The sequence below is a fragment of the Camelina sativa genome, chromosome 3 (assembly GCF_000633955.1).
Source record: "Camelina sativa cultivar DH55 chromosome 3, Cs, whole genome shotgun sequence".
Taxonomy (NCBI): domain Eukaryota; kingdom Viridiplantae; phylum Streptophyta; class Magnoliopsida; order Brassicales; family Brassicaceae; genus Camelina; species Camelina sativa.
In genome coordinates, this window is record NC_025687.1 from 1,774,624 (window position 1) to 1,786,790 (window position 12,167).

The window sequence follows — 12,167 nt, forward strand, 5'->3', positions numbered from 1 at the left end:
CATGCAGTCTTCTCCTTGAACGAGAATACTGCACAGTCAACATGGGCAAAGAAGTGAAGGCAGGATTAGATGAACTAGAGTCATGGTGCAGCCAAGCGACTGAAGAGGTATAAAGTTGCCTGAAAAAAGTTGTAGTAACCAAACATTTTTAGGACATGATTTCACTTGCTACTCTTGAATGCAGTTCGTAGGATCTTCTTGGGATGAACTGAAACACACAAGACAAGCCGTCTTGCTCCTGGTTTTTCTTCTTTTCTTGACAGTGTACGACTCTCCCTCTTCTTTTCTCGTTCCTGAATGTTCATGTGCTTTTTCTTTCAGATTACAGAACTGAAATCCACAATTACATACGATGATCTTACAACCAACCTTTGCTCGGTAAGTCTCTGCTTCTCTGATGTCACAATTCCATTAAAGAGTAGAAGAACAATTAGACATCACAAATGACAGGTTTCAGAATCAAACTGTGCAAAGATATGTATCTATTTAGACTGAGGAATGCATGGAGGACTTTAGTCTAGAACCTAAATCCGTTGTAGCCTTCTGTTATCTCTATTAGGCTTAATTAACCTTCTTCCAATATGTCTCCGTTTGTCAGGTTCTTAGTACTGAGCAATTGTATAGAATATGTACTCTCTGCAAGGACAAAGACAACGGCGATCATAACCTATCACAAGAGGTAACATTGCTCTGAGCTCTGACAAACCAAAAAGAAAATAAAGACACTCTCTATTAAAATATTCTATTTCGGTTTCAGGTGATTTCCAACTTAAAACTTCAAACGACAAATGAAGATGAAGATAGCCGTTCCTTCTTGCTAGACGACGATTCCAGGTACTGACTAAAATCATTTACAAAAATTATTCAGACATCTTGAGCTTATATACGCTCATAAGTAATTCCACCGTTTGTGTGAACACAACAGCATCCCTTTTGAAACCGATGAGATCTCGAGCTGCATGCAAGAAAGGGACTTTGCGAATGCAAAATCAGCTTCTGAGCTCGCTGATAACCCCAACTTCCACTTTCTTAAGGATTGAGAAACTGTTTATTCAGCCTTGGTAGTATAATATCGGTTTTGGCTTTGCGTTTGTAGATCCATAGTTTTCTTTTCGTACGCCTCGCTCTATTCTTTTGATTTTTTCAGGCTCCTTACTTGTGAGACAAGAAACCTTAAGAGCAGTTTTTAACAGTGTAATACAAATTTTGATTTATATACGACGGCCCAGATCGGGATTCGGATTGCCACGTCGTCACATGGTTAACACTTAACAGAAACCAGAATGGTTATGAACAAGACCGGTTGGTTACAAACCGGTTTGCCTTTGGTCAAAATTTACGCATTTTGATACATGAACATAGATGTTTGCACAAACAAAAAAAAAAAAGAACATAGATATTTTTCTTTCTTTTTGTTAGTTATGTCAACTTCTTGGGTAAAACTTTAAAATTATGATACTGGAGAATTTTAAATAAAGAAACCGTGACGATGGACAACCACGCATAAACCCTATTTAAAAACTTATAGACAACTGCAGAAGCAAAAAGAACAACGTATAATAATAATTAATAGCAATAATTGAGCCATATTAGTACTAGTATTAAAATAGGTTTGACATATAAATAAGGGGTGAAAAAGAAAGATGATAAAATTTGAGGGAAAATGCAATGTACATCTGCAAGAATCTTGGGAGACGGCTTAAATTTTACCCGTTTTTCTAAGCATTTAATTCCATCGCAATTAAAGTTTTAACAAACAACTTCTCTTTGCTATAATTAGCTACTAACATCCATGTTGTATATAAATAGTAGTATTATTAGTTGGTAGTAATTTAAAATAATTCTGCTCATATCATAGTCATACCAATACAATATAGAGAAAAAGTTTACTCTCCCTTTGGGGTGGTACGTTGATTATTAAAAATAAGTAAGCCAGTAAATTACTTCGAAAATATATTGTAAAAACGGGGGATATTTATATTCTTTGTTTTCATAATGAGTATATAAAACATTTTTTCGTTAAACAAAAAAACCATTCACTCCATAATCAATTCAATCGGCGGTACAGCTTATTTAGTGCAAAATAATAATGAAAATAACATTCTCCTTCTTTCTCTAATACAACTCGTCGAGTTGACTAATTTTTAGCAGATCTCTATTATACACTTCTTTCGAATACGAATATAGGAAAAGATTCATAAAAAAGAATATATATACTAGTAATTCATATTTTGGAATTAAAAAAGGAAACTCGTGACCACATAAAATAACCCAAAAGCCAAATTACTAAGAAAAGTACTATATATTTATCATATATTGTTATTTCTTTTGTTAACAATTATTAATCACACTGATTTGTTAGCTACCACATGCCGCTTATTATGTGTGACACACGATACATGACGCTTGAAAATCAAACCAAACTATTCCCCTTGATGCATACATTAGTAGTCCTTTTTTATATATCAGAACATTAATACTGTAAAATACAGATCATAAATATTAGAAGATTAAATCCTGATGAACTGATTTGGACTAAAAACTGTTCTGGAAAACCAATGTAAATAGGAATAAGTATCAGCAAATATGAATAACATGTATGTAACATATGTTTAAAACCAATTTAAATATTCCAACCAAAAGAGAATCAGCAAATATGAATAAGATCATCAGAAAATGTCTTCAAGAAAAATCATCAGAAACTTTACAGATCGTATAGTTATAAGGGGGTTGACCAGTAAAAAATAGTTCACCATAATGGTCAAGAAGACACCTGAGGCTGATGATGGTATAAATTAAATCAGAAAAAACATGTGAGATCACATGGATTTCCCATCTTTCACTATCTCAAACTCTTTTTTAAGGGAACCATTTGACTCCAATCATTCATTATATTTCCATACCCTTACAGTTATTACAGTTATGGAGTTAGTTGCATCTCTATCTTCTTCTTCTTCTTCTTTTTCTCTTCTTCTTTTTTCCTCTATTTATATTTTAGTATTCCATGTTGTGCCACAGATTTTTCCCAAAAAAAGGAAAAAAATTATAGTATATCTTTCTGATCAAGATTATATTTTACATATAATCCATTTATTGTTTTGAGATTTCTTCTATCATGTGTAATCATTGATGATGTCTTCCATGATAAAATTATGCCGGTTCTTTCGCACCTCCAAGAACCTATGATATGCTTCCGAAAATATTCTCGTAATCCATTGTATTTTCTCTTAAAGTCTTCTTTGTTAGAACTGTTGGAATAGTGTGATACATAACTAAGAATGTAAAAATGTACTTGCCCTAGACTGATCCGCTATGGTTGGGTTAAAGTTGGAGAGTTTTTTTGGCATAGTTAAGTTTCTTAGAAGTCAAACGGGAAATTAAACGGAAATGAGACTTTGATCATATCCTTTAGATTTACTGCAAATCTCATCTCATTTTTGAAAATTTCTAAGTGAAAACAAATACTATATAGTTGTTTTTAAAATGAGTTTATGTGACAAGTAATACGAGTAGTAGCACCGAGTCACCGACCCCTAGTGTTGAGTATCAACATCGCATGTTTTGTTTTTTTCTTTCTAAATGGCTTCAAGCCTTCAATTATATTACTATGCGTTAGTCCGCAGTAATCCACATAAAACAATTAAGAGAAAATAAATGTTCGTATATTTTTCAAGATATGCTATTCATCTATAAAAAAATTACAGGCAATAAAAAAAATCAAAAAACAAAATTGAGGCGGCATAAAATTAGGTAGGCTTTTATGCTAGACTTAAAATTGTAACATGGGATTTTGGGTCTCTAATATTTTTTTTTTAATGAAGTCACATGATTAAGACCGATCGAATCTGGTTAATGTCAATAAAAAATACAGTATGAGTTTATATAGTATAAATTAATAAATATATGCAACAAAAAAAAGTATTTCGGAAATTCCATTTTACTAGTTTAGCAATAATTTGTCCCTTTCTCTCGTAATATATGATAAATTTTGTTTTTTTTTTTGCTTTGCGAGATTCTCTGGCAATAATTACACTTATTGGACGAAAAAAGTTGGTATTCAGTAAACTAAAATATAAATATTATTCTTTTTATCATACCAAATAATTTTTCAGATGTTAGAAATGATTGGCATTACATATATACCCACCAAAAGATTTGACCAATATTTGGATGATAGTGTCGCATATTTGATGATTATGTTATGTCAGTTTATTTTTTATTGAGTCCACTTATGGTCTTCATTTATGGGTAGCAAATATGGGTTGGTTTTGCTAATGGTCAAATGAGAGATCACAAAGTCAAATGATTATTTTTTTTTAAAGATAAATTTCTGATTAATTAGCACAAAAAGAGTTTACTATTCCATTCCCCATGTTTCCATGTGATGATATACACAAACTATGCCTTCCCAATTGTATTCGCCATAGATATTATTTCTCTTCAATATTATTTTTATTTTGAGAAAATAAAAGCAAAATTCAATATACTCTCCCTCAAGAAGATTTTTTTGTCCGCTTATTTGGAACTGGAAAATTTAGTTAATGAATTTAATAAATTTATAATCATAATGAAAATAATAACTTTGTCTTGGATAAAAATTTAACTTTCTATTAATAATTACTAATTAGATACGGATTTTTAGAATATAAACTACAGAAACAGAAAGAAAAAAGAAAAAAATATAACTGGATACTAAAATAAAAACTAGTTAAAAAGAAATATAGACACTACAGTAAGATATTGGTATGCTGGTAGTATCAACGTCTGTATACAATCCATACATAGTAACATAAATGGGCGAATAGCACGTATGATGTATGCACGTAAATCAAAACACTGCACCGAACATTATAATTAATTTAAACCAACATACCGTAAGAATACTTAAATATGTGTAATCGGTGCATTAATGTTAACTCTCGAGGTTTCTAGGAAATGAGACCACACCACTACCCAAGTCTTGGAATATGGTAAATGTAATCAATTCCCAAAGTCTTTTTAGTTTTCACTTCTCACTTTGTGATCTCTCAATCAACGAGAATGGAACACGCCTTCAATTTCGATTCTCTATATCTATGCATCAAATTAACCAAAAGATAGTGTGTATTCCAAGAAATGTTCAGCAACTACCATTATCCACAATTCCACATGTGAACTTATTTAACTTGATGAAACTTACATGATGAGTACATCTGTACATATAAATAATGATTTGACTAGATATTATGAGTAGTAAGAAATTTTAAACTCATACAAGTTATTCTACCATTCATTTTAGGGACTACAAATAATAAAACATGATATTCTAACATGTGGATTATATACGATTACATATATTCGTACGTTAGATTTCATGAATCTGTCTAACATGTAGATTATATACGATTAAACATAGTGTTACGAGATAGTTACAACTTACAAGGATATATATGCGATTTTTTGGGTTAAGTACTTAAATAATAAAATGTGGCTTTCAATATGTTGAGTAACGATTTTGTTTCCTTTTACGGTTTTAAATTACGATATTATATTTTGGTAAACGAGTTATGATATATTCTACATAAATGGTCGGTGAAACTAAAGGGTAAGAACTTCAGACTATTCTCGAGAACTTCTATTCAATTTAGTTTCATACTATCCGATTATGTATGGAAATTAAAGTTAAATACGTAAAATTCTCTGCCAACGCAAGCGCATGTTGGTTCTCCTCTAGATTGGTGCATTTTGTTCTACACCTTTTTCCGCTTATACTTAAGTGCATATTCTTTTTCTTTTAAAAAGGGTAAAGTTTAGAATAATATTAACATATAATTTATTTCTTCAATATGCATATATATGAGGTATAAATTCATAGTTTGACAAATAGCATCGGTAGTTTTATTGAAATAAAATCTTTTACTTCTCATTAATTAGTCATTAATTAGAATCCGAAGTTTGAGCAAATGGGAGTTTTGAGCAATCACATCCTGTTTTTAGTTACTAAAAGTATTGTCTTTCGATGAAAAAGTTGTTAATTATTTATCCGTTTCTATATCAATTCAATATGTTCGAAGTTCGAACGTTCATGTATGTTGCCTATTCCAATAAGTTTGTACATGTAATTTGGAAATATGCAACATCCCAATGAATGTCTTAACAACCAAACTATATACTATAAATATAGATAGGTTCATTGGATCTTGATAACAGTTTATCACCACTCAGAAGAAAAATACAAATATTTATAAGTATAAATGTATTTAAAACTTAAGATTCTTTTCGCATGTATGTTGCTATGAAGGTCTTATATAAGAAACGGGTGTAACTGCTTGTATTATTCATTTTATAATACTGTATTCAAATTATATACATCTATATATATAGAAAGTACAATAAGTTTCCCTTTATAATATGTGTATCAAAATACAAATTCTTTGGCAGTTTGGATTAAACCGTTCAATCATCTGATCACTCGGTCATATATAAGTCCTAATCCTCCTAACTAACTATCATTAGGATGGAAAATTATTATGACAACAATTTGAATAACGATACTAAAATTCGAGTGGGAAAAATTATGAAACTCAAGTTGTTAGTACGTGGCTCTCTAGACGTAAGTCATCGATCATGTGAGTTAGTAGACGAAGAAACACTTATTGAAACGCTCTTTAGTTTTGTTGTTCTTCAAAATAGAATTACGTACGTACGTATCGAGTAAATATTTAGTAATTAATTCTAAGAAAAGTTGTTACTATTCTTACTATATCTCTTATAAAGAGTTATTTCTTTTTCTCGTGGATACAAGATATCTTGATGTGGCGATATCTGTTGACCCATACGTCAAGCAAAACCCCACAAATCATTAATACTTTTACTTATTTATTATACGTACATATGTATATATGTTCAGGGTGGGATTACATTTCAATTTCCTTTATTTATGAAAATAGTTAATTCGTCTGTGGATTGGGGAAGTCTGTGGGATGTGTAGCCACACCTGATGGAGGTTTAACCACGTTGCCTCAAATTCGACAACCATATATACTTTCCAATTAAAATTATTTAATCGTCATAGAAAATTAATACTAGTAACTATAACTAGCCTCCTATTACTTCATTTAATATAACATTTAATTACCTAGAAAATAATACTATAATAGTAAAATCTTTTTTTAGGAAAAAACAAAAAAAGGTCCCTTTTGTGAGTATGTTATTCATATTAACTCTTTTCCTTAACAATTTTTTCTCCATAAATTATATTATGTTCTAAGTTTATGCCTGCACCACATGACGTACGTAGAAATTGTGGTATTTCTACAAAACAAAACCAAAGGGGAGCAAAATAGAAATTCCCAAGTACCAATGGACCTTTCATGTTTATGTATATACATGATCGTGTAGCAAAATGCGTTGTCATGTCTCTTCAGTGTAATCGATCATATAAGCAACATATGTGTAACACTTCTGTTTACCCTTAATGATTCCCACGTTGGCAGCAACCTGACATCAAATTTAATTATCGTGCTTTCTTTCTCTTCTCAAGTGTATATCTAAAGTCATGTCTCCTCTCTCAATAAATAACGCTTTGAATCCTGATCTTAACTTTTTTTCTTTGGACAAACATGAATCTTGATCTTAACTAATATCCATTTTAATGGGGTTGTGTAATATCGACGAGTGCTGAATAAAAATGTAACATTTTGGGCACATTTAACAACACCTAGTATATCCTTGTAGCCAAAAAAATATCATTGATCTCGTTAATTATTAGAAGCCATTTTCTTACATCCGGCAAATTTAAAAACATTTAGTTAGTTACTTAGTTCTTTTACTAATTAATAGAGATAATCTCCATCCAGTATACGTAACTGATATTTGTCATGCAAAGAAAAGGAGATGCAAAATATTGAACCACTTTTCTTGCGACTAAATTATTGTATTTGTTGGACGAGGATTAGTTTAATACCAATAAGTAGAACATATGAAAAGATACAAATAAATAAATCATGGTGGGCTGCAAGCTTATCATTTGAGAGATAAATAACATTCAGAAGTTTTAAATATAATAAGAATAATATATTTACTAATTTTACAAAGACCAATTTGCTTTAATTCTTCTTCTCTATATATACATCTTCTTCTTCAATCCAACAAAACACACACATACACTCACATCTCCATCCTCTTGTCCTAAAAAGCTTCCAATACCTGATAAAGTTTTTTATAACACATTCTTAGAAATTCTTCTGTTTTTTCTTTCCTCAGAACCAGACAAACAAACTCTAAAGTCTGTGGAAGATGTATGGAAATAATAACAAGAAGTCTATCAACATCTCGAGTATGTTCCAAAACTTCATCCCCGAAGGCGACATATTCTCCCGGCGTTGCATCTGGGTCAACGGTCCGGTCATCGTAGGAGCTGGCCCGTCGGGTCTAGCCGTCGCTGCGGGTTTGAAACGTGAAGGAGTACCGTTCATAATCCTTGAGCGAGCTAACTGCATTGCTTCTTTATGGCAAAACAGAACCTACGATCGCCTCAAACTCCATCTCCCTAAACAGTTCTGCCAGTTACCAAACTATCCTTTCCCGGATGAGTTCCCGGAGTACCCTACCAAGTTTCAGTTTATTCAGTACCTTGAGGCCTACGCAGCCAACTTCGATATCAACCCTAAGTTTAACGAAACGGTCCAGTCCNAATAAGTAGAACATATGAAAAGATACAAATAAATAAATCATGGTGGGCTGCAAGCTTATCATTTGAGAGATAAATAACATTCAGAAGTTTTAAATATAATAAGAATAATATATTTACTAATTTTACAAAGACCAATTTGCTTTAATTCTTCTTCTCTATTTATACATCTTCTTCTTCAATCCAACAAAACACACACATACACTCACATCTCCATCCTCTTGTCCTAAAAAGCTTCCAATATCTGATTAAGTTTTTTTTACAAATTCTTAAAACTTCTTCTGTTTTTCTTTCCTCAGAACAAGACAAACAAACTCTAAAGTCTGTGGAAGATGTATGGAAATAATAACAAGAAGTCTATCAACATCTCGAGTATGTTCCAAAACTTCATCCCCGAAGGCGACATATTCTCCCGGCGTTGCATCTGGGTCAACGGTCCGGTCATCGTAGGAGCTGGCCCGTCAGGTCTAGCCGTCGCTGCGGGTTTGAAACGTGAAGGAGTACCGTTCATCATCCTCGAGCGAGCTAACTGCATTGCATCTTTATGGCAAAACAGAACCTACGATCGTCTTAAACTCCATCTCCCTAAACAGTTCTGCCAGTTACCAAACTATCCTTTCCCGGATGAGTTCCCGGAGTACCCTACCAAGTTTCAGTTTATTCAGTACCTTGAGGCCTACGCAGCCAACTTCGATATCAACCCTAAGTTTAACGAAACGGTCCAGTCCGCCAAATACGACGAGACGTTCGGGCTGTGGCGGGTTAAAACCATATCGAAGATGGGGCAGCTCGGTTCTTGCGAGTTTGAGTATATCTGCAGGTGGATAGTGGTGGCTACGGGAGAGAATGCTGAGAAAGTTGTGCCGGATTTCGAAGGTCTAGAAAACTTTGGCGGCGATGTTCTCCATGCTGGTGACTATAAATCCGGTGGAAGGTACCAAGGGAAAAAGGTTTTGGTCGTGGGATGTGGAAACTCCGGTATGGAAGTCTCTCTCGATCTCTACAACCACGGAGCAAACCCGTCGATGGTCGTTCGTAGCTCTGTAAGTACCAAAACTTCTAGTCTTTTCATCCAAAACAGAGCATCATCCTCTGTTTCTATAACTCTGTTTTTAAAAAACATAGCATCTAATACTCTGTTTCTTTCCTTGATATTATCAGGTTCATGTGTTACCTAGAGAGATATTTGGGAAATCAACGTTTGAGTTAGGAGTTACGATGATGAAGTACATGCCGGTTTGGCTCGCGGACAAGACCTTACTCCTTCTAGCGAGGGTGATTTTGGGAAACACCGATAATTACGGTCTAAAAAGGCCAAAAATTGGACCGTTAGAGCTAAAGAACAAGGAAGGGAAAACTCCGGTTCTTGACGTCGGAGCATTGCCTAAAATAAGATCGGGAAAGATCAAAATCGTCCCCGGGATCATAAAGTTCGGAAGAGGAAAAGTTGAGCTAATAGATGGCCGTGTTCTTGAGATTGATTCCGTCATTCTAGCTACCGGATACAGAAGCAACGTTCCTTCATGGCTTAAGGTAATAAATAATTATAGAACACATCTCTTTCATTGTTTCTTTCTTCTAAAGATTTTGCTTAAATTTTAATGATGTCGGAAGAAAAAACACAAATACCCACCCGACCCGGTCCGAGTTTAGTGAAAACCCGACTCAAATTGTGTTTCGAATGTGACCAATCATAAATGCAAATACTGAAAAACATTTACGTTAATATTTTCATCGAAAAGGATACAAAAATCGTGGTANTGGCTCATGACATTGCTAATAGGTGGAAAGAAGAATCTAAGCAACAGAAGAAAACTGCTGCTGCTCGTCATCGTCGATGTATCTCACATTTCTAATCATTCAAAACAAACAATATTAGGGAATATTATATATACTACAAATGGATGTGAAAACAAAAAAAAATCAAAAAAAGATAATTAAGCCCTCTCCTTGGAAGAAAAAAAAAAGAATTGTGAAAAAGAAGTTTTGGGGGATTTTTCTTTATTTATTAGGAAGATGTGGCTTATTTATATATATTTTTTATTTAATTTTTACGAATGCTTTTTTTTTGTTGTTTTGTTTTGTTTCTTTTTTTGTTCATTTAGATTTTGAACTCTGTAAGAAGTTTTGCTTAATCTAATATGACAAATACTTTACGGTTTTTGTAATCCTCGTGATGCATCAAGGGTTATCTCTATCATTTTTGCTGTTGTTGTTAGGAACAATGGAGAAGATTAAACAAAAAAAGAAACAACTAATTTCATGCTGTTTCATCATTGGAAGAATACTCTCACAAGTTAGACCTGTTATTTTAGTGATTTGGGAATTATTAGCCATTTTTGTAATGTTTTAATGTGGCAAATGATTGAGATTACACATGATTATCGTAGACGGTAGACCATCCATATACTCAAATCCCACTATCCCAGGGAAGAAAAAAGTTGTATACTAAAAAAACATGCTTTTATCTAAGATATGCAAAATCATTACGGATTATGGAAAATTTGGTCTATTTATTTGTACACAAATGGATATCCAAAGATTTATAACATTATCAGAAAAACATGAGTATCCACCTAAGATTATAGCTGATAATTAAATTAAAATATGTTTGATAGTTTATCTTCTCCATAACATTAATTAATGAAATTACATAATATCTATTTTGAAAATTGGATACAAATCCAAAAATATACAATGTATGTATATTCACCAACATTTTTTGACATTATTTATCTGTCAAATTGCAGTTTAAAAAGAATTCAACCATATATTCCACTGAATATAGAGAAACAAAAACGTTTATATACTCTGTATATGGACAAGGTCTCTGTTGAAAATAATTCAAACTATGGTGCCAAAGATGAGACATTTATGAGTTTCACTTGAGGTTCTGAGAGTCTGCAGCAAAGTCAATGAACCAGCAGAACAGAGAATTGACAAACTAAAGGACAAAAAGAGCAAAATTGTGCAGTTTACTATTTGTGAAATGTGGTGATGAGTGAGTTAAGTAAAAACAATGGTTCCATCTTCTCTGTCCAAACAAAACAAAAAAAAGAAAAAACATTAAAAGCTAATTCCCCCCAACTGTGTAAATGTCTGGTTCCCATCCTCTTAAAACAGCCTGCAACCTTTTACTCAGACATCACCTTAACCTAGAGATATGGAGGAAGGAAACCACATGGGATGATTTTGATTCAGCCGCTGATTTAGACTGTTTCTTATTCCCTGTTCTCTGTCAGAAAACACCAAACCGACCCATCTTTTCTTGCCGGTGTCTTACCAAATTCACGAGGGAAATATTTTTGGATATTACTAACATACTACAACTTGAGAAACAGTAGGACCAATGTACATTTACACACTGTAGGATGAGATATACACTTGCAAACTTACATGAAAATACCTAAAACGTTCATTTCTTGGAGAGCATTTGATCTATTTGGCCGTTTTTGTTGTACATTTCCACTATCTTTTTCGCATATGATGGCATGTG

At 32.9% G+C, this 12,167-nt stretch overlaps 3 protein-coding genes across 3 annotated transcripts in view; 2 read left to right on the top strand and 1 right to left on the bottom strand.

The window, feature by feature from the left end:
• LOC104762409 (myosin-7) overlaps positions 1 to 1,216 on the top strand; it is a 10,135-nt gene extending 8,919 nt beyond the window's left edge. The window contains exons 37-42 of the mRNA XM_019243275.1: positions 8 to 107; positions 185 to 241; positions 322 to 378; positions 599 to 679; positions 758 to 834; positions 926 to 1,216. Coding sequence (XP_019098820.1) covers positions 8 to 107; positions 185 to 241; positions 322 to 378; positions 599 to 679; positions 758 to 834; positions 926 to 1,040 — 487 coding nt within the window. The 3' untranslated portion in view covers positions 1,041 to 1,216. The remainder of the gene's footprint in view (positions 1 to 7; positions 108 to 184; positions 242 to 321; positions 379 to 598; positions 680 to 757; positions 835 to 925) is intronic.
• Positions 8,882 to 10,527, top strand: LOC104778559 (probable indole-3-pyruvate monooxygenase YUCCA3). The gene is made up of 3 exons (XM_010503013.1): positions 8,882 to 9,714; positions 9,833 to 10,204; positions 10,414 to 10,527. Exons 1-3 carry the CDS (start codon positions 9,004 to 9,006, stop codon positions 10,525 to 10,527), a joined length of 1,197 nt encoding a protein of 398 aa, XP_010501315.1. The 5' UTR covers positions 8,882 to 9,003.
• Positions 11,630 to 12,167, bottom strand: part of LOC104754600 (7-hydroxymethyl chlorophyll a reductase, chloroplastic) — a 4,976-nt gene continuing 4,438 nt past the window's right edge. The window contains exon 20 of the mRNA XM_019239450.1: positions 11,630 to 12,077. The gene's annotated coding sequence lies outside the window, so the exon portion shown is untranslated. The remainder of the gene's footprint in view (positions 12,078 to 12,167) is intronic.